This window comes from Hyperoodon ampullatus, assembly GCF_949752795.1.
Source record: "Hyperoodon ampullatus genome assembly, chromosome: 7".
Classification (NCBI taxonomy): Eukaryota; Metazoa; Chordata; class Mammalia; order Artiodactyla; family Ziphiidae; genus Hyperoodon; species Hyperoodon ampullatus.
The window spans coordinates 94,244,699-94,271,584 of NC_136920.1; the positions used below are offsets into that span (position 1 = coordinate 94,244,699).

Here is a 26,886-nt window from a genome sequence, read left to right on the forward strand (position 1 = left end):
CTCGCCTGCGGCCCCTGCTCTCCACTCCTCCTCCCCTCTCCCTGTAGGTGTATCTCGGGCTCTGCGGCTGTCTGTCCCACTCCAGCTGAGACGCTGCGCGAAAGGTCACCCACCGCACCTCCAGCGAGCCCGACACAGACCAGCCAGGCGACCCACAATGGAAGCTGCAGATGCCTCCAGGAGCAATGGGGCCAGCCTGGAAGCCAGGGGTGGCCGCAGCCCACTGGGCCTCAAAGGCAGCCTGGAGAATGGGGCCAAGGCCGAAGGTAAAGAGGCCAGGATCAGCAACGGGCACGGTAGGGAAGCGGCCGAGGGCAAGAGCCTGGGTGGCTCCCTGAAGCCAGGCGAGGGAAAGGGCTCCCTCCTCTTGGGCAACAAGGGGCGGTGGCCCATCATCCAATTTGTTGAGTCTGTGGATGACAAGGGCTCCAACTACTTCAGCATGGACTCTGGAGAAGGCAAGATGTCCCCCTATGCCAGGCTCCAGCTGGGGGCCCCCAAGAAGCCACCCATCACCTTTGCTGAGAAGGGGGAGCAGCGCAGGTCCATCTTCTCGGAGCCCTGCAAGCCCACGATGCCCATCACGGAGCCTGGGGACCTCCAGCGGAACAGCTGCCCCCGGGCCGCCTCGAGCAACCTCCTGCGCTCCAAGTCGGGCTCCGAGGAGGTCCTGTGCGACTCGTGCATCGGCAACAAGCAGAAGGCCGTCAAGTCCTGCCTGGTGTGCCAGGCCTCCTTCTGCGAGCTGCACCTCAAGCCCCACCTGGAGGGCGCCGCCTTCCGTGACCACCAGCTGCTCGAGCCCATCTGGGACTTCGAGGCCCGCAAGTGCCCCCTGCATGGCAAGACCATGGAACTCTTCTGCCAGACGGACCAGACCTGCATCTGCTACCTCTGCATGTTCCAGGAGCACAAGAACCACAGCACCGTGACCGTGGAAGAGGCCAAAGCCGAGAGGGAGGTAATAGCGGGCCCCTTCAGATCTCTCCTCCCCCAACGCATCCTCCCACCTCTTCTTCTCCACTGGGGGTTCCCAGGGTCTGGGGCTTAAGTCTCTGCTGTCCCTTGTCCTTTCTGAAAACAGTTCTTTCCCCTCCCACCCCCAGGCTGGGAGTCAGAGACGGTTCCCCAATCCTCTAAGGCCTCAGGAGACCAGGCATCTCCTAGATGAGCAAATGGGGGCTCAGCAAAGATGGGGGGCTTGGCCAAGGTCATAGGATAAATTCAAGTCAGGTCAGGGAATCAGCACTCAGTCCTGGGCCCTGTGTCTACCTGGGTCTTTTCCTTCTTTCTTCCTTCCTTCCTTCCCTCCCTCCCTCCCTCCTTCCTTTCTTTTCTTTTCTTTCTTTCTTTTTTCCTTAAGGGAGAGAGAATTCTTCCCACCTGAGCAGGGCTGGCTTCTGGGATGAGTCATGGGTGAGGAGAAGGGAATTTGAGGACCACTTCAAGGCCCTTTTTTCTAGCTTCAGAGTTGGCTTTTGCAGTCCAGTGGCTCCTTCTTGTTCTATCGGATCCCCCACCCAGTCTCTTGACTCTCCCAGTGGCCTCCTTTATCCTTCCCTCCGCTGGGCCCCGTGTGCTTTGTGTGTGTGGTTGTATGTGGACATACCTCTGCCTGTAGGTGGGCACTCTTGGTGAGGGTTGGAGTGGGGGGGCGGTTATTCATATGTGGATGTTTGCATATGACTGTATATGTGATACGTTAAGTATGTTTGTGTTCTGTGTACGTGATCCTGCGTGTGCTTCTGTGGGGAGGAGAGGGGGTGTGTGGAAGCCTGTGAACGTGGACACCTTACACCTGGAGAGGGTGTGCTGGACCAAAGGCTCAGCTGTGGCTGCCGCTACTGACTCCACAGATGCTGGGCTGGTGCCCCCGCGGCCACACAGCTCTGTGACGTGGGCGGTCTCCAGCCAGTGGTCAAGGCAGGGCACCTGACTTTCCGCACCCCGCAGAACGGGGCAGCACAGGACACCCTCTGGGCTCAGCCTTCCTAACCGAGAGTCTGTAGGTTGCTCTCTCCTACCCACACCCCTGGGCAGGAGAGATGAGTCAGAGATGAGAAAAGACTCAAAGATCCTTTACAGAAGCCTCATTTGGCCCAGGAAAAAGGTGATCCCAGTTTCCCTAACTCCCTGACCCCAGTCTGGCTTCAAGCTTCAGATAGGGAGATGGAGATGCGGCAGGGGCCATGGACCCCACCTCCAGGACACCTAGGAAATCAAAACAGAACGAGGGCTAATCATCCTCAGCCACCGCAACCAAGAAATTGCAGAGTCCCAGGCTGTGTTTTAGGACACCTGACTTCCAGTCCTGGTTTTTGCCTCTAACCAGCTGTGAGATGGTGGACAAGTCCCTTCCATTCTCTCAGGCTTGGTTTCCCTTCATGTGAAACTAAGGGATTGGACTAGATTGGAAGTTTTCAAAGGACCCCTGGAGCCCTAGGATTCTTGGGAATGTCTTTGAGGCATCAGGGATGAGGAGGGGGGCTGATTGATGCCAAGAAGTCAGGGAACCCCATCCCCACCCCCAGTGCAAGCAGCGCATCCTCTTATTTATCTGTAGGTTTGGCCCCAAATTTCATCTGAAACAAGGGTATCTCCACTTAAGAAAAGCCTGAGTGCCCCTGGAGGACGGGACGGTCTTGGGCAGTTTTCTCTGATGGCACCTGGGACTCGGACTTCATGTTCTAGTACTGGGACAGGACTCAAAGACACAGTTCTCACCCTTGAAGGCTCATGACGTAGGTCAAGAGGCAGAGCTCAGACTCACACACCAGTCTGGGGCGCATCCCCCCAGTTACACAGCAGTGGCTGTAAGTAAACATCAACTTGCAGAGGGCAGACTGGAGCGTCAGCAATCTCGTCAGTCTGTTCTCCACCTTGCCTGGGGACTCAGGCCCAGAGAAAGGAAGAGCACTGTCCAAGCTCAGTGTTTGAGGAAGAAGTTCCCTGAGTCCTCAACCAATGTTGGGGAGCAACTTAGGGGAAGGGTTAGGGTTCCTTTGAGGGAGATGGGATTACAGGGACCCAGGGGAAAATGTCTGATTCACTGGAGTGACTTTAGGGGTGGGAGCTTCAGACTGTATGTGTGTGTGTGTGTGTGCATGCATGTGTGTGCACCAGCAGTGTAGGTAGGCAGGGATGGGTGGTGCCGAGCAGCTGAGTGGAGATGGAGATGGAGTGGGGCACTTCATCCCGGTCTGGCTCTGCTGGAATGTCAGACGTGAGGGACGTTGGCACAGAGCAGTGTTAGATGGGCCGACAGATCAAAATGGACTGGCGTGTCAATCCTGGCATCCTTTGGAGGCAGCCCCTGCAGACTCAGACATTAGGGCCCCACACAGCTTTGTGCAAGGAGCCCTGTCCAGAACCTGTTCTGCAGCCTGGTTGGTGAGGCCCAGGTGAGGTGATCGCTGACCTATCTTGGTTACTTGCACAAAAGTGTAGACAACACCCAGGGCTGCGGTGCTATCTCTTGGGCCTCAGACCTTGCTACAGACTCCGAGCAGAGGCAGTGCTGGAGAAAGGCCCCTTGGTGTGCCAGCATGACAACCCTTCTTCTGCTGACCCAAGATCAGAAGGTCTCCCATTCCACTCCGAATGTCACAAGGGAGGTCCACAGATGTCCTGTGGTCCACCCTTCTGCCTCTGGGCATTTCCTGGGCTGGATTAGACTGATGAGATTGCAATGTACATATCCATCCTTTCTTGTGTCTTGTGGCCCTTCCTTCTGCCTATCCCGAGTGCCTTCTGCTGCATCGAGTCAGGGTGGAGGATTCCTGGCCATGGCTGCTTGCTGCAGGGCAGCCTGCCTGTCGTGGGTCCTCTTGGGTTCTGGGTTGGCAGCCTGGCAAGGTGCCGGGAGGAGTGCTCAGGCCAAGCATTGCTCTGGAGGGCGAGGTCCTAGCTCGTCAGCGTGGCTCAGATTCCGTGCGTTGGTCTTTCTCCTGACGCCATCACTTGGCTCGGTTCCTCTCTGTCACCATGGCCTGTGGCTTTGCTTCAGGTCTCATTGCCCAATTCTTCCTTGAAGGCTGAACTGCCGGGCTGCTGGGCATGGGCAGTTGCTGCTCATTGAGTTTTGGGAGCTGTGCTGGTCTGGGCTTTTGGGGCTCTTTGGGTGGACAGCCACGACCGGGGTTTGGGAAGATGAGCCAGGCAAAAGGCCTAGGGTGCTGTGGCAGGTGCTGGGACCATCCTCCCCAGAGATCCTGGGGGAAACCTTCTGCTCTGGGACAGGGTGGATGAGAAAGGAGGCGGGATGAACTCTGTGGGTGCTGGGGAGGAAAGGACAAAATAAAAGAGGTACAGAGGCAGGAGGCAGGGAAGTAGAGTGCCAGGGAGGCAGGCAGGAGACACCCCTGTCTTTATGGAGTACATCTATATGCCAGGTGCTAGCCTGAGCGTTTACATGTTTACTCCTGACGACGGTCCCACGGGGTGGGAGTAACTGCATCTATTTTATAGGTGAAGAAATGGGCTCAAAGATGCCAAGAAACTTACCCAACGTTACAGCACTGGGAGGTGGCAGAGCTGGGATTCAGATTCACTGTGGCCATAGCCCAGCCTGTTTTCTCTCCACCATTTTCAATGTTGTTTTTATAGGGTTGGCAGTGGCTCCTTGGGGTCACCTGGGAGGTTCTGATTCAGGGGTCAGGGCCTGGGATCTGTACTTTTAAGTTACCCTCAGGGATTCGAATACATAGTCAGGTTGGAAATCAGGAATCTAGTCCAGTTTTACCAGGAAGAAACCGAGGCCTGGGAGGTGGGGTAATATGTCAAGGGCCCGATGCTGGTCTGGAGACAGTCTGGGTGATGCTCTTCCCACCCCGTCTTGCCCCTGCCTCGTCCTGACACCCAAGGAAGCAGAAGGAACGGTGTGCCCCAGCTAAGCAGAGTAATACTGGGCTGTTTGACATCTGTGTGGAAATGGGGACATCTCTCCAGCATTTCAGATTCTTATCCATAACATCACCATTTGTCTGAAAGTACAAATTTGACAATTAACTGGCTCATCTGGCAAATGTCACAGCCAACGGCCTGTGTGGTTAATTCAGACCAGGGGAGGATCCCTCGGGGCCCTGTCTCCTTCTGTGGGGGCAGCGCAGGCACGTGTCCAGGTGAGTGCTCAGGTGAGTCTGCACCTGAAGGCCCCATCTGTCCCGGCCGAGACACCAACAGCCACTGGCCACCCCTATGCTCCCCCAAGGCCAGAAGTATTTCAAGGCTGTGTGGCTTACACAGGCCCGTCCCAGGCAATGGAGCCAGAGGCAATCGCCATGGAGGAATGTGGGAGAAGGGAACAAAGAAGGCATTTAGGGACAGGCCTGGGCAGGGTGTAGGGAGTGAGCTGGGGAGAAGGAGGAAGTCGGGAGGGAGGTGTAGACAGGGGTGGAGCTGAGGGGAGCTGAGGCCCTGTCAGACATCAGGAGATTTCATCAGATTTCAAGAGAGGAGGGAAAGAAGGAGAAAGCGGGGCCTCAGGGGGTGATGGAGAGGGTGTGGGGAGGAGAGGAAAAGAGGCAGAATTGATGAACTGCCCCATCTGTGAGGTGGGGGAGCTTGGGCGGGAGTGAAGGGCATGGATGATGTCCTGGAAGGTACAGAGAACAGCCCAGAGGTGGAGGCCATGTGACAGAGCTGAGCCCTGTTGCTGTGTCGTGGTCTTCCCACTTCCTCGCTGGGAGAACTCAGGCAAGCTCCTCAATGTTTCTGAGCCTCGGTTTCTGCATCTGTAAAATGGGGATAACATGGCTTGCCTCCCCAGGGGGCTTTTGCAGATGAAAGGAAAAATGCGGGCATATAGTGGATGCTCAGTAAAGCAGTTAGGGTCCTTCCTTCTAAGGTTGCAGGAGAACCCAGTATTTTGGAGCCTTCCTATGTTTTATTGTTTCCTATATCCTGCCTTTTCTGGCTTTTGTGCAACCCTGCCAGCAGGGAAAAATTGCCAAGGGCTAAACAGATGCTGGACACATCCCCAGAGGTCTCACCCCAAACCCTCTTCTCCTGACAGGGCAGCACTCATCCCAGAGGTGAGAGCAGACCCTTCTAGTAGCACAGAGTTCCCAGCCCAAGGTCCCTGGTGCCCTGCAAGTTTGGCCTTGCAAGGCCCCCTCCCAGCCGATGTTGACTTCTCTGGTGCCCCAAAGAAACCAGGAGACTGGTTTCTCCTCCGCCCTGACTGATGTTTCCGCCCACTGCTGCAGACAGGGCGGCTCCGCTTTTCTCTCACCTGTTTCCAGATCGGCTGCCTCTCCCTCCGGCCCTCCCAGGTCACTGGCCGACACCTCTGGCTCTCCTCTGTGCACCCCTGCTAGCCTCCCTCTTCCCTGCCTCTCTTGCTCAGGATGGACCCCAGGGGCTGACTCCTGCTACCCTTGGCCGAGGCTCTTCATTGTTCCAGAGCCCCTGGACTCTCCCTCCTCTGTACTCAGTGCCTTCTTCCTCCCTCTTGGCCAGTGAGTCTGTGCTCTGTGGGTAAGACCTTTCCTCGCCTTAATCCCCCATGCCCCACAGCTGCCAGCTGGTCCCCCGAGCACCTCTGCTCACTCCGCTGGTTCCTCACCTCCACCTTCTCTAGGCAAACCTTCTCCCCTCGCGCAGGGGGTTAGCCTGCCTGCACCACCCCCGTTATCCTACCTCCTTTCCGCTTTCCCCAACATCCTCCAGTCTTCAGTTCCCCACCGTCTAAGCCTCTACTTTGCATCTGCAGCCCAATGTCTTGCCCTCCTTCCCCTCACCCCTGGACGACTCACTCTGTATCCCGACTGTGAACGCACCACCCCTGGGCCCCAGCACAACGGCACACTCCATCCACAGCGCTGAACACCACCAAGACCTCAGCTGCGTGCACCTGCCCACTCCCCTCACTTACCCGTGCCTGTGGGCCTGCCCGCCACCCTGTCCTCTCCCCTCCAAGACGGCTCCTGGTCCATGGAAGGTGCCCCACCCAGCTGTGGGGAGGGGACCACTTGTCAGCGCTTTCTCCGTGCCAGGTGCTCTCTGAGAGCCTCACTTGCCTGATCCCAGTTCATCCCACACCTAGCTGGGAGATGGCCCTCATACTACTTCCATGAAAAATGGAGTGACCGAGGCACCAAGTTTGTTAACTTGTGAAGGCCACCTGCCTAGAGGTGGTGGTAACTGGATCCAAAGCCTTGGAGCCCCAGTCCTGGGCTCTGGGTGGGCTCCCTCCTGGATCCCCCAGGCTCATTTCATGGAAGAACTGCCCTGCGCCTGCGCCCCGGCCCCCCAGGCCTGGGGGTGGGAGTGAATGCACTTTTGTTCTCTGCTTTCCTTGTTCTGGGTGCTGAGGTAGAGTGAGAAGCCCCAACGCCAGCCGCTCTTTTGCTGAGCTGGTGAGGACGTCTCAGCTGCTGGGGGAGGCGGCTTCCGGCGTCCCATCCCCCTGGGGCCTTGCTTGCTGGGGGTGAGGGACTCTCCAGGGACGGGAAATTTGCCCAGCACAGACCCACTGTCCGGCCTTTAGGCTTCTTCCTCACAGCTCAGACCGACCTACCAGTCCCAGGCTTCCCAGGAACCTTCCAGGCCACCGGCTCTGCCAAGCTCGGAGTTCCGGGCCCTTGGTTCTGCCCCCTTAGAGTCTCCGCTGCCCACATGGGGTCTGGGTCCCTTGGCTCTCCAGCCTCCCACCACCGTGTCTATTGACAGCTGGCTTCTCCCAGCCTTTGTCCAGAGACCAGGCCACATCCTCATCTTCATCCGCGTCTACTCCTCCTCTTAAACATTTTCCATCCCTGGCGATGGCATTTTCCGTGTTGTGAGCTTTCCAGCACGTAGCTCGTGGGGGACATGCTTTCTGAGAAGAACTTAGAGTCTCTGGCCTGGGGAGCCCAGGGCTGTGGGCAGAGCGGGTAGGGCTGGAATCCCGGGCTAGCTGTCTGGGGGCTCTGCAGCTCCTGCTCTAGGCCTTCCCAGCTTCTCCACCAGCTTCTCGGCCCTCTGGGCACTTTTTCAAGAAAGCCAGGACTCTCTCTCCTCCATCAATCCACTTCCCTGGGTGTCCGCACAGGGACCCACCAGCAGCCCCCTGGCCTGGGAGCGTATCCAGGAGGCGTGACGTGTGCGCCCAGCTGCTCAGGACTCCTTGCCAAGAGAGCTCACGTTCCTGGTGGTTTGTGGCTTCCACATCTTGACTCTTCTTGTGGCTCCTCAAGGAGACGGCTGGAAATGGGTGGGACTCTGTGTTCAGAACCCAGTGTAGTGGGGAGACCGGTGAGCCCTCCGGGGTGTTCTCAGATGCCTTGGTCTTCCTGCCTTCAGGTGGAGATCACCCACCTGTCTTCCAAGCTGGCAGGTGGTTTGGGAGCACTCGTGGGGAACCCACAGAACAAAAGAGGTGCCTCTTGGCTGAACTGGATTGACCTTGGCTTCAAGCCTCCACTTTTGTCTCTGTTGTAGCTGCTTTTCAGAGCAGGACATTCCTCCGCTGGAAGGAAACTATTATCCATACTTTCCGTATCCATCAGAGCTCATGTCCCAGCTCATTCCTGATAGATCCTCTTCCCAACCCACCCCAGCCCCTGACAGCCCATGTTCTCTTCCTGAGCAGGGGTGCCTTGAACCTCTCCTTCTCTTCTCCCATCCACCCTCACTGCCTCACTTGCTGGCCTCTCTTCTCCCCCAGGGACCCTGAATAAAGTCCCGAACTTGCCCAAACTGCAGACGGCACTCCCTTTCCCATCAACAGGTTTCTAGCTGTGCCTGCCCAGACAGAGTCCCCGCTGGCAGCCACCCAGGCTCCTGCTTGCAACACAAGCCTCACGTCATATCATAGAAACGCTGCACACTGTGACTGCCACGGGACACTCCCTGGGCTGGGCTCTGCTGAGCTGGGCTGCGTCCCCTTTCTCCCCTAAGCTGCTCCCTGATGGCCCCAGATGCATTGAAAGGAGTGGGAACCCCGTAAATGAGCTTCCTTCCTGCTCACGTTGGGTGGAAGGCCTGGCAGAGGGTCAGCCTTATGAAGACATGGCTGGGCTGCCCAGCCCCAGAGCCCTGCGTTTACAGTGAGATGGCGTTTGACTTGTTGCTGGATCCTCGGTGACTGGCGTGGTGCCTGGCATATGCGACGGCCTGATGAGTGTTTGCTGAATGAACGGCTGAAGGGCTGAGTGGTGGACCCTGCTCGAGTTTGCCCCCTGGGTGGGCCTACTCCCGGACTCTCTGGTTCTCTTCCACCTCTTCCCCCTGACTTCTCCTCCAACCCCGGCTCCTTCCCTGCAGACAGAGCTGTCACTGCAAAAGGAGCAGCTGCAGCTCAAGATCATCGAGATCGAAGATGAAGCTGAGAAGTGGCAGAAGGAGAAGGACCACATCAAGGTAAGCCGCCCCCAGGGCTCTCCCCACCCTGTGCTGCCTGGAAGAGGCAGGCCTGTGCTCCAGCTCGACGTCTCAGGCCCACAGTTACAACCCACACTCGTTTCTTCTGGGTTCTCTTGCCCCCTTCTAAGTGTGGGCCAGGCATCCATGTTGCCCAGCACCTAATGCTCATTTTACTTTATCCCAGCAAATAAAGACCCTGGACCAACTTGTCCTCCAGTGTGGCTTCCAATGTCCACCGATGTCTGTTCTGCCCACCAGGCTACCCAGCCACCAAATGCATGCTATTTTCCCTTTACTTGTGTCAGTGTGGCTAGATGTATGTCTGCCATGGTTTGAATGCTTGTAAACTACAACCTGAAATCACTGACTCTTGACCCTGGCTACATAAACAGCTCATTAATTCACTTTCTGAATGATGTTTGGGTCTGGTTGAAGTTTCAATGGACACACCCTGAGTCATCTGGCAGCTTCTGGGCCCATGGAGTTACCCAAGGGTAGAATGATAGGTCATGTCAACCCACCAAGGGGGAGGAGCTGCTGATAGATAAGGAAAGGTGGGCTGTTAAAAAAAACCCTGGCCATCTCTATCAAGAGATGGCATCCCTCAATGATGACTTTGAATGAGATTCTTGGTTGAACAGGCTTGCAGGGTCAGCGCAGTAGAAGTGCCCTGACTCTATGTTGGGAACCTAAAGCTGCACCCTCTAGGGAGATTTTTAATTACTGAAACCATCCTTCCTCTCTCCCCTCACTCTGGATGCAGAGCTTCACCACCAGTGAGAAGGCCACCCTGGAGCAGAACTTCCGAGACCTGATGCGGGACCTGGAGAAGCAAAAGGAGGAAGTGAGGGCTGCACTGGAGCAACGGGAGCAGGATGCTGCAGACCAAATGGAGGTGATCGTTGATGCTCTTCATGAGAGGGCCAAGGTGCTGCAGGACGACAAGCAGACCAGGGAGCAGCTCCACAGCATCAGCGACTCAGTGCTGTTTCTGCAGGTAACAAGCAACTCCTCTGTCATTCAATCCCTCAATCCTTCTATCCACTTACCCAGACCCTCATCCAGCATCCATCTGTCCATCCATCCACCTATCCACCATCCATCTATCCACCATCCATCATCCATCCATCCATCCATCCATCCATCCATTCGTCCCTCTAAGCTCCATTCCATCTGTCTATTTAATTTTTCCATCCAAGCCACTTCCTTACCTACTTTAAAGATGGCACACAAATATCACCTTTTCCCAACTTCAATTGATAAGTACAAATAGTGCTCCAGGCTCAGTAGGAAACAGTTCTGTGATCGATTAGTGATGCCTGCACTGGGTATGGGTGTGTGTGACATATGAACGCTGCATATTTGTTTTCCTTCATCTTGTCTGTCTGTCAATTCCTCCATCCGTCCTTCCACCTGCTAGACTGTGTTGGGTACTGCACGCCCAGTACTCTATTAGGTGCTGTGGAGAATAGAAAGGCGTAAGACATGGTTATTGCCCTCAAGGAGCTGCAATCTGTCTGGGAAGATAAGGCACATACAATTAGAGAACAATATAGAAGAGGGTGTAATTAAGTGATAAAGCCTATGGTTCAGGAGATAAGAGCCTGTGGAAGCTCTGGGAAGGGCAAACAGGCTGGAGACAGCTTTGTGGAGGCGGTGGAATTTGAACTGGGTCTTGAAGTCCCATTAGGATTTGAGATGAAGGGATTCTCCAGTGAGAGGGAAGGGAGATGAGAAGTGCCAAAGTGTAGAGGCAGTGAGTGGGCATGTGCAGGGGGAGAAACCACCATGACTGACCCATACGCTAGTAATTCCTTGCCTTTCTTTGGTGCTTTCACGCCCAAAGACTTCACAGCTTGTGTCACACCCATAAACCCCTATGAGGTAGGCACAATGCACCCAGTTTAAGAGATAGGAACCACGGAGTCACATGTCTTGGTGCTAGTGCCATGAGGGATATTAGCATCTAGTGGATTTTAGTTGAACCCTTTCATTTTACAGAAGAATAAGAAACAAGTGCCTAGTGGGAAAAAGTGGGACTAGTTAGTAGCAGAGCTAGATCTAGAACCCAGCCCCTCTGCCTCCTGTGCTGAGTCTTCCAGCTGGACCACGAAAGCCCCGTGTAGAGAAAGGTCCCCATAGCTCCCAGAGACCCAGAAAGTTAATGGCTTCTTTCCTTTCCTGGTAGGAATATGGCGCCTTGATGAGCAGTTACTCCCTCCCCCCGTCCCTGCCCACCTATCATGTTCTCCTGGAGGGGGAGGGCCTGGGGCAGTCGCTGGGCAACTTCAAGGACGACCTGCTGAATGTGTGCATGCGCCATGTTGAGAAGATGTGCAAGGGGGACCTGAGCCGTAACTTCATCGAGAGGAACCACATGGAGAACGGTGAGTCCCCTCTTGTGTGCAGGCCCCAAGGCCGTGGATGTTTCCTCCCAGGCCAATTCCTGCTGCCTGGTGCAGGCCGACATCGAGCCAGCTGGCCCCTCACTGTTCCCAGCCACCCATCCCACTTAAGGGTGTTTGGACCAGGATTCGGGGATGGCACCCCTCTCCCTTGAAGTTGCTGCCACAGTTATGCAGCTATTACAAGGGGCCTCCAGGGCAGGAAGCATCCCAGGCACTGGCTGCACAAATGTCTTCTCTGTGGGTTGTCCATCAAACTCAGGGATTGGTTTCATTCAGCTCTGCGTCTGCTTGGCGGACCCAATCCAGCAGCTGTGTAGATGCTGCAGCTTGTAAGGGCCAGACTCCAACCTGGTGGCTTTGCTGGCTCCAGTGGACATGACCTAGAACTGCATGTGTGCTTGGAGGGAGAACTTGCCTGTCACCATGGCCGTGCTGAGCAGTGTTGAGACCAGAGGTGGACCTGGCCTGGTGGCCCGGCTGGGGATGGTTGGGCACAGCGTGTCTTGGTGACTCACCAGCTCCCCTGAAGTCAGCTTCTCTACTGAATCACTCTGTCCTCTGCAGAGGCAACTGAATCACCTCACAGCGTCCTAACATGAGAAACTGCCCCATTAAGTGCTTTTCCACCAGTCCCAGCCCAGTCCCTTTAGGGCCTGAAGCTGGACACTTTCCCCAAGCCCCACCCAGTGGCCCAGGCCTTGAGGTTGCAGCCTAACTAATGACTTCTAGCCCCAGCACCCCGAAGGCAGTGACCCTGGTCTTTGGTCTCCGAAGGGAGCATGTGATTCTTTGGGGGATGAGAAGGGGGTAATAGTGCGCAGAAAGGCTGGGACTCAAGGGGCAGCATCTGTATGTCTTGGGGATGGTGATGTCACATAGTGTCTCCGTGAGATGTGAGGGACATTCAGTCACACCTGAGGACAGATAAGCCATTTCAGCAAGACCATCATTTGGCTTCAAGTGGCACCTGGGTCCTGAAATCCTCCTAATGACCATGGCGACCATCCTGAGGGGACGGCTCACAGCGATTGGGTCCTCCCTGGACGCTGGCTTTGTGGGAACGCCTCCCTTACATTATCTTAGTCTCCCTGTGGGATGAATTGCATGTCACAGATGAGAAGGCTGAGGCTTAGAGAAGAAGCTTTTCAAAGGGCACACGGCTAAGCAGGGGGCGAGCTGGGTTTCAAACTCCGCTGTTCAACGCCTCCACCCGGTGTCCTCTCATCTGAGAAGCAGCTGCTGCTGGTGGCTGTGCAGAGGAGTTGGGAGTGTGATGATCATGACCCCTGGGGTACACACACCTGGTACGGGAGCCCCTCCGCTGAGGTCTGGTCGGACCGATGAGGACAGCCCCGACCGGGTTGGGGTGCCCACCTCCCACCTGCAGCCCACCCACTGTGCCATTTCTAGGTCGTGATAGTACTGGCCATGACCTCTGTGCAAGTGGGGCCCTGGGCCCTGTCCAAGGTGTGCCGGGAAGCGGCTACCAGAAGAGGATGGGTGCTACTGACGTCAGCAGCCCTGCACCTGTGCCTGGGGCCCCGGGCCTCCATGTTGGCGTTTTGGCACTGCTGTGTGCTTGGGAGTGTGTCTGGCTGTAGGAGGTGGGGCGTGGGTGGCCGGTGAGTCAGACCTTGGAGTGACCGTCTTCTCTCCCTTGATTGCAGTCTGCCCACCGGACAGACCAGGGACTCAATCCCCACCGTCAAAGGTGTGGGGTCTGAGACGCACCAGAGCATCTTCATCCTGGGGTTGGTGGGGACGGGACGGGGCCAACATCAAGGAGGATTTCTATTTGTCGTGAAGCGCCTACTGCGTGCCAGGCCCCTGCTTGGCACACGTGATGGAGATGAAGGATGAGCATCCTCACTCCTCCTCTTGCCCGGGAGAGAGGGAGAGGGCAGGGCAGAGGGAATGTAGGAGATGGGGAAGTAGCAGGAGAACGGACTGGGGCAGAGGGCAGCGGGGGAAAGGCAAACTTGGAGCCACAGATTTGTTTGGGTTCAAGGGGGTCTGCCAGTGGGTGTAGGGGGAGTCAGCTAGAGTTAGCTACCCCTCCTGAGTAGCTCACTCTCCCCTGCACGGCTCCGCAGCTGGATCCCTGGCCATGGAGGCCAATGCTGGGACTTCATTCCATCTCATTCCTGGGCTGCCAGCAGTGGCTGAGACACAGCCAGGAGACAGGGATGAAGGCTCGAGCCCCACACCTGCCCTTATGGGCCATGTGACATGGGGCAGTGGCTTCACTCACCTCCTGAGCCTCAGTTTCCTTATCTGTCACCTGGGCATCTTCATATCAGCCCAAGGGTTGATGCACACATCAAACAAGAAATGAAACTCAGTAGCACCTTGTAAACTGCAAAGTGGCTTGCACACGTCTTCCTCACAGGGGCCAGTCCCAGGGAGGGTGGATGGCCCACCACACAGACCCTCTCTCACCCCCCAGGAGCTCAGGGCCAGAGGGGATGCTGGGCAGGGGGCCACCTTCTCCAAGGTTGGGGACCTCGCCTCTCCCTGGGACAGAGGGGCTATGGGCTGCCTCAGCGACACCCTCAGTGGCTCAGCTCATCCTCCCCACCTGCCCCTCTGCTGACCCGACCTCTCTGCTTCCCAGAGAATGACCATCGCTACGTGAACAACTACAGTAACAGCTACACCAGCGAGTGGAATGCTCCAGACACCGTGAAGAAGTACTCCATGTACCTCACATCCAAGGGTAAGGGAAGGGAGCAGATCTTCCGCTGAGGGGATGGTCCAGGAGAGATGCAGCCAGGTTCCCCTGGGGAGTGACCCCCGCGGACAGGCCTATTTCCCGGTGTAAGTAGCAGCACCTCCTCTCGCCCTCCGTCTGGCACCTGCCCCTCAGCTTCCCTGCCCTGTGCCCACCCCTCCCACCCCCGCGCCTCCAGCCCACACCCTCCTTCTCTTTCCTTCCGGAGGGGCTCCTGGCTGCTGGCCTCAGCCACTCCCATCCACCGGGCTGAGCTGGGTTTTGCTTCTGCTGAGGTTTCCGTGGTCCTGAGGGAGGGCTGGCTTCTCCAGAGCCATCCCGCTCCTCCAGGCAGGGGGGTGACGGCTGCTCTTTTAAGTTCCTCACCCCCCACCCCATGCACGCCAGCCCCTCAGCCCTCCATCCCAGGCCCTGGCGAGGCGCCGCCTGAGGAGCGGCAGCCCAGCTGGGCGTGGGTAGAGACCAGCGCCTGGCTGGCCTTGCCCTGCTGTAGCCCGTCACATTCTTTGGCACCAGCAACAAACCACAGCGATGCCCGTGACGTAAGGGTGGTTGTGCCCGGTGGACAGAGGGGTGTGTGCATGTGTGTGTGTTGTGAGGGGCCGGGGGTCAGGACAGGAGAGGGTGTGCAGGGAAGGGGGAGAAAGGAGACGTGGGGAAGACGCCAGGGCCTGGAGCGGGGAGCCTCGAGGCCCTGGGCACTGATCCACAGGCCTCAGATGCGCACACACCGACTCGGTGGGAGGGGCCCAGGGGAGATGAGCTCAGCAGAGAGGAACCTTGGCCACCCCACCCAACTTGAAAACAACACCTGGGCTTCTGGCAAAGAAGCTGGACCTGAGTACCTGGCCCTACATTCCTGGCCGGGGGGGTGTTCCGGTCCCTTCCCTCCCCCGGGGCGCTCTCCTTTGGGTCTAGTCCTGTGAGAGGGTGAGCTGCAATAACCAGCCCCATTCCAGCATCACTGGCCCTGACCCAGACCCTTCTGGCTCCCCAGCTTCTGAGGATCAGACCCTGGGGTGGTATCAAGTCCCCCGACTGGCCCCTGCTTGGCTGGCCTGCTCTGTAGAAGGCGGAGGGGAGCGGAGCAATAATGGGGGATTGAGGAAAGAGCATGGACCCGCCCAGATGTCACCCGAGAGCCCGGGCCTGGTGACCTTGGGCCGGTCACTGCCCCCTCAGTATCCTCATCTGAGAAGGAGCTTGGACTCAGCTGTTAGGAGAGCGTCCAGCTCTGTTACCGTGAGACAGGCTGTGACATTTGTAAGGAGAAGAAACAGGTTCCTCCTCTGCGACGGGAGGGAGGAAATCTGGGAGCCCTGGGCTCAGGGTAGAGGCAGGGGCGGGGCCAAGGGAGTCAGCAAGGAGATCAGGAAGCAAGGCCACCAACGGATAGTGGCCTGAGTCTGGGAGCTTTGGGGCAGTGGGACTGGGCAGTGAGACTTCCGGGAGAGATTAGTTTCCAGGCTCCCTGCAAGAGGGGCCAGGGGCTCGGTAGAGAGGGCGTGGCTGTGATGGACAGAGGGCGCAGGGCGAGAGGGATGGACTGCAGGGGTGCGGGTTCAGAGAAGGACCAGCTGGTGCTCGGCCAGAACAGGAGTGGGGCTGGTTAGGCGGGAGGGCAGAAGCCGATGGAGGACTCTGACCCATGCAGACGCACGTGGGGAACGCGTTGTCTTCATCTGTGAAGTAGCGGTGCGGAGCCCGTTCTGTCTGCCTTCCTCCCAAGACTGTTGTGGAGCCCGAATGGGGGAGGGAGGGAAACACCTGTGCCATTTAGAGCTCGTCCCTGGGGAAAGCATCCCTGTAGTGGGGGAGGTATTTGTGGCACAAGCTCATCAGGCCCCTCCAGGTGGCAGCCCTCATTCGGTCAAGGGCCCTACACCTCTGCCCCATGGTGGCCATGGCCTAGCTTCCTCACGGGCACCCCATTTCCCAGCCTCTGGGGTCTCAGTCACACAGGGCCTGGCTCAGGAAGGCTCTGGTGACCCTCAAAGCCCCTAATTAGGGCAACCATACATCTTAGTCTATCTAGGACTCTCCAGGTTTACACCTGGTACCCTCAGCATAACTATTCATAGCACCCTTTCACGCTCAGAACCATTCTGATTGGAAAGGTAACTTACGTGGTCACCTTATCCTAGACCCAAGGGAGCTGTCTTGGTGGGGGAACAGGCCCTGGCACAGGCAGAGGCCGCTGTCTGGGGGGCAAGGAACCCTGCAGTACACCCCTCAGGTCAGAGCCACAGGCCCCCGACTGAGCCAGGTCCCCCTTTCTGCAATGACAGCCCCTCCTCGTGTGCTTCACAGGTGGGGCCAGGACGTCGTACCAGCCGGCGTCCCCCAACCGCCTCTCCAAGGAGAAGACCTTCAACAATCTGTATGGCCCCAAAGGTAGGAGGCGGCTCAGCTGGGGGGTGGGCAGGAGGGGCTGTGGGCTGGGTCATGGGCAGGGGGTCTGGGCTCCCCACGTGAGGTGAATGTGGGGAGCTGGGGTGGGGTTGGGGACCCAGAGACGGGTGACGAGGGGTCCTAGTGGGCTTAGGGCATGTGCACGTGTATGCGCGTGTACGGGCGTGTGTGTGCGTGTGTACGCATGTGTGTGATGTCGTTAGGCTGAGGAAAGGCAGCCGGGCACCTCGGCATCCCTGGAAATCCCTGAGTCCATAGGATCTTCTCCCTGAAGGCTGAGTCAGGGGGAAGTAAACACCAGGGTTAGGTGTGGGGACTTCCCTCAGCAGATGTCGGGGCAGGGGACCACAGAGGACCTCTCCTGATTTGTGTACTCCTGGGTCGGAAAGTCATACAGTGGTTAAGACAAACTAGGGGAGCAGGAAATGAGAAGTCAGGCATGCTATGAAATGGGCCGTCCCTGGAAACCCAGGAGGTATTGTTGCCAGGGAGGTGTGTGGGCGACTCATCCTTAAGACCCGGGAGGGGTGGGATGGGGGTCGAGACACGGCTTCCCCAGGGAGAGCTGCTGAGCGCAGGGTCCCCTCTGCCCACAGTGCTGAGGGCACCACTGCGCCGAGGGCAGGGCCGACCCTCGATGAGCCCAGCTTCTGGGGGCTCCTACGGGGGGGTGCCACATGCAGTGGGGGAGGGGACCAGGCCAGCTCTGCCAGAGCCCCCCTCGGACACAGCACCGAGACATCTGAAGAGACGAGGAAGGGAGTCGGGGCTCGGTAGTGAGGACCAGGCCCCCGGAGATCTGGAAGGTCGGGGCACCGTGGGCAGGGCCGTGCCCAGGCCTCTAGGTGCAGGACTGGGTTCACCACCAAGCACCGGAGACTGTGAGCTCCGCGAGGGCAGACGCTGGGTCTGCCCTGTTCCCCACTGCGACCCCAGGGTCCAGAAGAAGGCAGGGCTCAGCAAACATTTGTTGAATGAGAGGAAGAGGGCACTAATGAATGGGCGAAGGAAAGGGCAAGGCGGATGGCCCCTTGGAGCCTTGGCAGGCGTGCTCAGTGAGGGCCTTGCTGCAGAGTCTGTCCAAGATCGCTATGGGAGGGGGTCCACGACGGGGCAGGCCACCCGCCCCAACCCCATGTGACCGCTGACCCGGCTCCACCCCGCAGGCAGCAGCAGGAGAAGATCGCCAGGGCTGGTGGGCTCCGCTGTGGAGTGAGCTCAACCAAGGGGGGAGTCCCCCACGCTCCGGGCTGCTGAGAGGGTGCACTGCCCACAGGGGCTCTCGAAGGCCCTCGCGGTGCCCCTGCTGTCCCTGCCACACCGTCCCCATGGCCTCTTTTTGTCCACCTGCAAATGGACACTTGCAGCCTGTTCAACCTGGCAAACAGAATTTCAGGACTTGTATCAGCTGCTTCCGCCTCCAAGTTTTCGCCTGTGTTTGTATTTATTTGTTCCTTTACTCATTCACCCATCCATCAGCTGTACAGTGAGCACCTTCCAGGAAGCAGGCTGGGTGCCAGGCACTGGGTGTGATGCTGGGCCAGACGGGCATTCCACCTGCCCCCACAGAGCCCAGTGGGGGACGTGGACCATGAAACGTGCAGTTACAACGCCATACGGGGCGTGGGGCTGAGACACATGCAGACTTGGGGGAGGTGACACGGAAGCTGATACCTGAAGACCCGACACCTGAATTTGCTAAGCATGGGGGAGCAGATGGGCTATTCTAGGCAGAGGATCTGGGCTGTGCAAAAAGCCTGGGGCAAACGAGAGCCCGGTGTGCGTCAAGAGCTCAGAGTGCAGCCTGGTTGGAGCGTTGAGTGCTGGAGGCCCACCTGCAGGCGAAGGCAGAACGTGGAGACCGTGGGTAGGGGGGAGGGCCTCATGAAAGGGCTGAGGGCCGTGCTAAAGACTTTGTACCTTAATCTGAGGGCAGCGGGCTGTTAGGTAGGGCAAGGACCTGACAACACTTTATAGTTTAGAAGGACAGCTTGATGGCAGGAAGGATTGGCCAGAAGTGTGACGAGGGCCCAGCAGTGTCCTGGCTGGAGACGTGCGGGGGCTGGAGGGATTCACAGAAATGGCCATGTCCCGGCCTCCGTCCCCCATGCCAAGCTGTCCAGGGCTGATGCCTCTTCCTTCCCCCACCAGGTAACTACACCTCCCGGGTCTGGGAATACTCCTCCCCCGTCCAGAGCTCCGATGACCTGCCTGCCGTGCAAGGCAGCTCTTCCTTCTCCCTGAAAGGTGAGCCCACCCCATCCAGAGTGCCTTGGACTCTACTCACAAGTTCTTACCTTGTAAGAATCTGAGCCCAGCCTCCACGTCTCTGCTGTCAGGAGGGCTGGGCCACCACACGCCGGTACCTCAGGATGTGCTGTGGTACAGGCCTCGGTGTCATGGAGGTGCGGACACATGACACCCTCTACAACCCCCACCCCAGGCATCCCCAGGGTGCTTCCATCAGGCACCGAGTCTTCTTACTGCAGAAAGTTTATTTAACTCAGTCACCCAGTGACTCCCGGCCTTGGTTGACTCTAGAACCCTGGGACCACATAGCACCTGTCAGCATCCCATGGAGCCAGAGTCCTGCCGAGTCCCTGCTGGGAGAGGCAGATGAGATGATCTCTAAGGCCTCCCAAGTCTGATTCTGCCCCCCAGAGCTCTTTGACAAGGCTGAGCAGCCGATGCCTCCTGTCCCCTGGGGATGGGATCATCCTGAGGGGCAGGCCTGAGCCAGGCCCCAGCTCACAGTGGGGCCCACGGCCCTCCCATCTCTTCTGAAAGGTGCATGGGGCAGCTCTGCTGGGCTGAGGTGGGAGCAGGCCTGCCTGCCTTCTGGCTTGGAGACATCTGGCCTGGGAGACAGGATAAGCAGGCTGGGTGGGCTCAGGCGGAGGGGGTGCGAAAGGGGCAGGCGGACCTCCAGGCAGTGGCCTCGGATGGTGGCTTTATCATCCAGCATTCCCTTCCGGGCTGGATCCCAGCCTATACCCAGGGCTGGGATTCTTGGATCTACCAGCAAGGAGATATGACTAGAGGGTCCCAGCCTGCAGGACCCCCATGCCTGGGGAGTTCTGGGACTTGCCTTGGTCTGTCTGGCTTCCAACAGATCATCCCTGCTCTCTGGTCAAGCTTGGATCAAAGGCCACCCGGCAGGGAAGATGGCCACCCTTAGGTGTGATTTGGAGCTTTCACACTCCCTAGCATCTCCCCGTTGGCCTGCAGTCTCCCCAGGCGAAGGCCTTGTCCTAGGAGAGCCTCTCCTCAAAAACACCAGGACCTCAGGACACCTGTTGTCACCTTCATGCAGATCAGCTCCCCAGATCTGCTGGGAATGGCCTATATGGGGGTTCTGGGCAGGGGCTGCCTGCCTGCCTGGGAGGACTGACTCCTCCTGCTCTGGGGCGGGGGAGGCAGGGAGTACACTCAGGCTGCCAGGGAGGACTGAGCGAGGGCTTTGAGAGCGGCCGTGCCCGTGGGACGTGTGACTCCCTCTGGGCCCTCCTGGGACCAGTGCTAATGGCTCTCTCTCCCAGCAGGCACTAGAAAAGTCCCCTATCAGTTCACCACCTTGGGACAGGCTACCACAGAGTTTTCCAAACCACTGGACGGCAGTGGGCTGTTTAAATATCATCCTGGTACCTGCCTGTTTTACATCCCCCCCACCTTTTCCCTCCCACAGCAGGGCAAATGGGACACCCTATGGGGCTCTCTGCCACTTCTAGGGTGTCCTGGTCCCTCCTCCCCAGAGCCCCCTGGAAGAGGATGCATGCCCCTCGTCCCCTGCCATCCCTAGCCCACCTGCCCCTGGATGCTGCCTGCTATACAGGCTGGTCTCCTGGACCACACCCCTGCCGCATCCCCATCCCCACCTCTCTCATGGCTGGCTTGGGATTTTCTTTCTGGGAACTGAGAAGTGCGACCTGAATTCCCCCCTCTCAACCTCCCACTCAGGACCTGAGGAACCCTCTCTTTCCAAGGCTGCCCCCATCCCCAGATGCAGGGAGACAGCCAGGTTCTCTGCTCTGTTTCCAACCCCTTGCCAACCCGGGGAAGGGCCGGCCTCGCTGGCAGCCTGGCAGTGCTACAGGTGGTTTCTGGGCCTGACCAGCTCATCTGCCTTTGAGCAGGCCAGCTTGCCCAGGGCTGCCAGCCTGCAGGGCTCCAGCCTGCCCCTGCCAAGGACAGACCCTGTTTATTTCTTGAGCTCCTCCATGTCCGGGTCACAGCCTCTTCCTTGCCAGGCACCACCGCCAGTCCCTGCAGGCTGAGGGCTGACGCTGAGAGCACTTTTCACAGTTCTGTGGACTGCAGCTCCTTACAGACCCGCTGGGCTGAGGGGGAGGGGTGGGGAGGTGGGCTTGGACAGCGCTGCCCAGGACCAGCGCCTCGAGGACCCCAGGCCCAGATGGCGCCCATGTGCTCCAGCCCCCCTTGGGCTCGCTGTTTTAACCCTGGACCGCAGCCACATTGCTGCCCCTCTCTGGGCCCCAGCCTCCTGCTCGTGAAGCAGGGAAGGGGAAGCCAAACTAGGCAGACAGAACACGAGGATGGGTTTTGGAGTCCAGCAAACCTGGGTTCTAATTCTGACCATTGATTATTAGCTGTGCAGCTCAGGGCAACAGAAACAGGGAAGACCTATGCGAGTCCCAGCACAGTGTCTGGCACGAGTGGAGCCAATACATGGGGATCCTCGTCCACACAGTTGGCGGGCAGGGCTGGGGGCGGGGGGCAGTTGGGATGAGTGCCTAATGGTGGAAATCCTGGCAGGTCGTGCTCATAAAGTGGCTTCCCTGGGCTTTGGGGAGGCGAGGGGTCTGTGGGGTGAGCCTTCAGGGTGGGTGGGGGAAATCCCAGCAAGTGGTGTAATCCTGACCTGGATTTGGGGTGACACTCCCCTGCCGCTTGGCCCAGCCCACCTGGCCCGTTCCTCCTCCTTCTGTCTGCCTTGGGGCCCCCTCCCTTTGGCCCACCTCCTCAGGATTTTCCATTGCAACCCTCCTGGCTCCTGCATGCCTCCTCAGGGTTGGCTGCACTTGGTCATGGGCTGGATGGAGCTTGGCAGTCACTTTGGAGATGGCGTCTGTGCTGCTCCGGCCCTGGGCCCCTGACTGCCAGCCCGTGCTCCCTCTGACCAGAGCCTCTTGTCTCCCCAGGCTATCCTTCCCTCCTCAGGAACCAGAGCCCCAAGGCCCAGGCCCAGACTTGGAAATCCAGCAAGCAGAATTATCTGGTGAGTGAGGAGAGCCTGCCTGGGCATGAGCATGTGCAGAATGGGCACTGAATGGGGCTCCCAGGAGCAACTGGTCAGGGCCTGTGGGAGGATGGTGACGTCTCTGAGCCATGGGATGGAGGTGGCAGTGGCCTGAATACCTGCGTACAGCAAAGGGTAGTAAAGAAAGGCCCAGGGCTAATAGGCAGGGGGCCTGGGTAAAGCTATACTTTTTGGGCCTCAGTTTTCTAATCTGTAAAGTGGGCAGCCCAGGATGTTTTTTTATGTGCAAATGGTTGTTTGCTGCCTATGCTTGTTGAATGATGGTCAAAATGCTGAGTCCAGGGGACGGGCATCCTAGAGATGAGTGTCGCTTCCCTGGGGGCCAGCTCTGACAGCATAGAAGCCATTTGGATGATAGCGTGGGTAAAGCAGAGGCTGCAAAGTTAGGAATAGATATATTTAGGGTTCGATAGCTAATGACCCTGAGCTGGGGCATCAAAGAGCAGCACGAGAGGAAGCATGGTCTTGGGATCCAGCCACCTGCTGACCGTGGGGTCCTGAGTGAGTCAGAGCCCTCTCCGGGACTCTATAATGCGGTGCTGAGATGGGGTTGAACTCTAATACCTGTAGACCTGACATGCCTGAGCCCTGCCTGAGACCTCAGCGATCAGGGGTTGTCCTTCATGTGCTGTGCCTTCACTTCCCCGCATGGGCCTTCTCCTCCAAGGCCCATGCCAGGCCCTGCTGAAGGAGTCAGCCAGCTGCCTTGGGATGGGGGTGGCATCTGCTGGGCCCAGGGGCTGGAACCCCCGGCTCCCTTCTGTCTTTGCATTTGGAGGTCAGAGCATGGAGGGGTGATTTGCTTCAGGTCACAAAGAGTGACTGGGGCTGGATTAATTGGAGAGAATCTTTAATTTGCTGGCGATGGAGCTAAGTGATGGTGTGTGTAATCTGAGCCAGGCCCAGGGCCACGGCAACAGCAGGGCTGCAAAAAGCAGATATGGAGAGAAAAAGGAAGCTTTCTCTTCCTGGACTCGGTCCTTCTCCTCCCTCCCGCTATTTTTCCTCCCTCCCAGAGCCCTGATCCCAGCAGAGGAGGCTCATCATCACCTTGAGATGCCTGGCAGGGCAGGGTTCTGGGGTCCCCAGCTGGCACCCAGCACTGGGGGAATGGAGGCAGGTGCTAGTGTAGGAAGAGGCTGGCCTGGGGTCTGGCCCCAGTCCTCTCACCAGCTTGCCATGCGAGTCATTCTTCCCCTGTGCCTCAGTCTCCACATCTGTAACATAAGGCAGATGGCCTGGATGCTTTCATAGCTCTTCCAACTTTCATGTGCTGTCACCCTGAGCCAGGGAGGGAACGGGGCAGGGGATAGGGGTGTGTGTGTGCAGGGAGCACCCTGCCCAGGTACTCTGCTTGTGCCCGCCTACCACCCTGGACTCTTGACAAGACAGCGCCATTCACTGACCTGTGATCCATTTGACTGACCCAACTTTCCTGTAAGAAAGGCTTCAGCCATTTCTGGGTCTATTCACTTTGCCTTACTGACTCCTTTGGGGTCCAGGCTGGTACCTGGGGATTAGGAGACCTGGTCCAGGCCCTGCTCTGCCACTGAGTAACTTTGGCTATGTCTTTCCCCGCCCTGGGTCTCCATCTCTTCCGTTGTTTAATAAGTGTTTTAACCAAGGCCTGAGCTAAGTTCCCTCAGCCCCCGCATTCCACAGGCCCCCAGTCCTGCTGTGGACCAGATGTAGGCAAGGAGCTACTGTAGATACAGGTTTCCAGGCAGGCAGGGCCAGGGCAGGGGCTGGGATCACCCTTGGTGTCTCCTGTACTGGGGTCATTGGGGTGTGAGGCGGGCCCAGGCTCTGACCCAGCTCAAGGGTGAAGCCACTTCTGGAGGCCCTCTAGGGGCCAAGGGTGCTCGCAGGGGCAAGCAGCGGCTAAAATGTGCTCTTCATTGCAGGCTGGAGGGCGATTTCTCAGGGCCCTGATGAAGTGATTGGGAAGAGAAGGGAGTGCTGATTTTGTGAAATTGCTGCGGGATGTAATACACAGGCTGGCAAGAAAGTTGTCTCCGGCTCTGTCCTGAGAGATGCTCCCTGAATCCCTATGAGGGTTCTGGGATGAGAGAGGCAGAAGGTCTGGGATGGGAGGCTCCCAGTCTGTGTTGGGCTGGGGCGGTGGTTTGCCCTCTCTGCACCCCTTCTGTCGGGGAGAATTATGCAGAGAGATCAGAGACCAAGTCTTGAGACTCAGAAGAGGTGCATTGACATGAGTGGGGCTGGGGGTTGAGCCCTGGAGCCGGGTTGCCGGGTCTCGAATCCCAGCTCCTCTGCTTGCCAGCTGGGTGACCTTGGGCAAGTTGCTTAGCCTCTCTGTGCCTCGGTTTGTTCATGTATAAAATGGGTATGATAAGAGTAACCCACTTAATTGGGTAGTTGTGAAAATTCAGTGAGTCCGTCTGTGGAAAGCCCTCGTCCCAGTTCTGTAGAGTAGAGAACACCGTATTAATGGGAGCTACGCTGGTGCTGGGAGGGGCTTCCTGGGCGTGGAGAGACCGGTTGACAAGGCTGAAGTTCAAGCTCACCAGTCGACTGATGGAGTGAATTCTAATTAGGATGTGAACCCAGAGACTCTGATAATACTGGGGCCCAACTCCAATCCCAGGGTAGATGGAGCTTGCGGGTTAGGCCACAGGCCCCTAGAATTATTGGGGTTCAGACCACTGCTGCTTCCTGGCGGAGGTTAGGGGGTGGGCGTCTGGCTGGTAAGCTCGAGTGCCCTCCGACCTCCCTGACTACTCTTGTTTCCCCTGCAGTCGAACTACCGGCCCTTCTGCGTCAACAAAGGCAACGGGATCAGGTCCAGCGAGGCCCCGTGAGTGCCAGGCAGGCAGGAATGAGGCACCGCCACCCCTGCCCTCCCCCACCAGCACTGCTGTTTTTGTTGCTCTTCTCATCTGGGTGGGAGGGGTCCTGGCCCTCCCCCCACCCCGCCCTCCCCTGCTCTCTCAGGGCCGCCTGGCCTCCCTCCGCTCCCCATCAGCCACGCCCCATCCAAGCCCCCTCCTGCTTTGTGACTAAGGGTCACCATCTTTCCTGTGCTCAGAGGCCAACCCTCATGCGGGTGAGAGATAAGGCTTTTCTCCCCTAACACGCCACGTTCCCCCTTTTGGGTGGGATCCTTGGGGCCGGTAGAGGGTGCCCACACGGTACCAGCCTGCTTCCCCCGCCCAGGCCCCTGCTGTCTTCAGGCCTGTTGGCCATTTCTCTCCAAGGCCCCTTACCCCGTGATGCTGTCAGTAGGTGTCTGGCCATGACAGCGGCCCATGTCCCCCACACACGGGCCCACTTCTTCCCAGCAGCCTAGCCCCCTAGGAGAAGACTGGCTCCATGTGCCCTGCTCTGGTCCTACCTACCCAGGCTCAGCCTGGCGGGGCCTGCAGCCCTTGGCCACCACAGAGGGAAATCTCTCAGTGTCTTGGCATCACCCTGGCCGGCCTTGGGTCTCCCCACATCCACCGCGCATCTGTGGTCCCTGAGGACGGGCTCTCCTGGCTGGCAGGATGATCTTCACCAAGATATTCCTTTCTCCTACCTGCTGAGATAAGCGAGTCCCTTGATGTGATATACTCCACCCATGAAAATAGCTACCGGCCCAGCTGCTCCGAGGGAAATGTTTCATTGGTTTCATAATTGTGTTTCTCCCTGACAATGGGAAGCGAGCAGGCTGGTGAAAGTGTGGCTGGGCTGGTAGCCACGGGTGCTTAGTTACAATGTGCCTTATACCCTGCCCGCACCCCCATCTACTGCCCCCACTAGAGTCTCCCTCTTCCCTCTGACTACCCTCCACGTTACATGTTGTCATGGGGCCCAGGGCCTGGAGAGGCGCTCACACCAGCAGCACCAAGGTGGGGTCATCCCTCCTCTCGCCGTCCCCCTCCCAAGGGCCTGTGGGGGCTACGGGGAGAGGGGCCAGCTGTCAGGGGTGGGAGAGGGAGGGAGGGAGGGAGGGAGGGAGGGAGGCATTCGGCTTGGGCTTTCCCGTCCTGAATAAACCATTGATCACTCGCTTCTTTGTATTGAACAAGCGTTTCCCTGAGGGTCACCAGAGGGGCTGGCTGCAGTTCTTCTGAACACACTTTTTCCACCTCTGATGAGTATGTGGTCGTCTCCCCTCTTTCCTCCAGAAGACGTGGTTCCTTTGGGTCTCCCTCCCACCCCTCCCCACGTCCACCTGAGTCACTGGTGGGCAGTGCAGGACGCTGGACCTTCCTGAAGCGGCCTTGGTTAGCAGTGAGCAGAAGGGAGGATGGTGCAGGTGGGGCCCGGGGGTCACCTGAACACCCCGAGGGCTGTGAGAGCTCAGAGCCCCCGGCCAGCCTACCCCAGAGTCCCCAGAGGGGAGCCAGGCCCAGGAATGGCTACCCACAGGCTGGGGTGGAGGCCAAGCAGAGGCTTCAGACCTGAGAGCCTTCTTAGTAGGGGGAGGGCTTCCTGGGCAGGGGAGCCCACAGCCGCGGCCAGGCAGGGGAGCCCCGCTCCCGCGGGCAGCGCCATCCTGAATTTGGGCTATAGGGAAAGGAGATGAGGCCTTGCAGTCCCTGGGAACCCAGAGAGGCCTGGAGAGGCAGTCAGGGAAGGCTCCCTGGAAGAGGCAAGCAAAACAGAAGGAAGCATGACTTGGGAGGGAGAGAAAGAGGGTGCAAGAAAATTACACCCCTGCCCCGGTGTGGCTGGGACGCGCCCCCCCGAGGCCCCTCCATTCTCAT

The 26,886-nt window shown here is 58.2% G+C and overlaps 1 protein-coding gene across 1 annotated transcript; it reads left to right on the forward strand.

Moving 5' to 3' along the window:
* Nucleotides 1-26,107, forward strand: TRIM29 (tripartite motif containing 29). The gene is made up of 9 exons (XM_079708589.1): nucleotides 1-961; nucleotides 9,247-9,342; nucleotides 10,109-10,342; nucleotides 11,534-11,732; nucleotides 14,368-14,469; nucleotides 16,795-16,878; nucleotides 19,048-19,143; nucleotides 22,056-22,132; nucleotides 24,934-26,107. The coding sequence occupies exons 1-9, from the start codon at nucleotides 158-160 to the stop codon at nucleotides 24,994-24,996; spliced, it is 1,755 nt and encodes a 584-aa protein (XP_079564715.1). The 5' UTR covers nucleotides 1-157; the 3' UTR covers nucleotides 24,997-26,107.
* Nucleotides 26,108-26,886: the final 779 nt, after the last annotated feature.

Excerpts from the sequence above, each read along its gene's own strand:
- TRIM29 (XM_079708589.1), top strand. The coding sequence starts at position 158 with ATGGAAGCTGCAGATGCCTCCAGGAGCAATGGGGCCAGCCTGGAAGCC. Across the intron at positions 962-9,246 it reads AGGCCAAAGCCGAGAGGGAG|ACAGAGCTGTCACTGCAAAA; the intron begins GTAATAGCGGGC and ends CCTTCCCTGCAG. Across the intron at positions 11,733-14,367 it reads GAGGAACCACATGGAGAACG|AGAATGACCATCGCTACGTG; the intron begins GTGAGTCCCCTC and ends TCTGCTTCCCAG.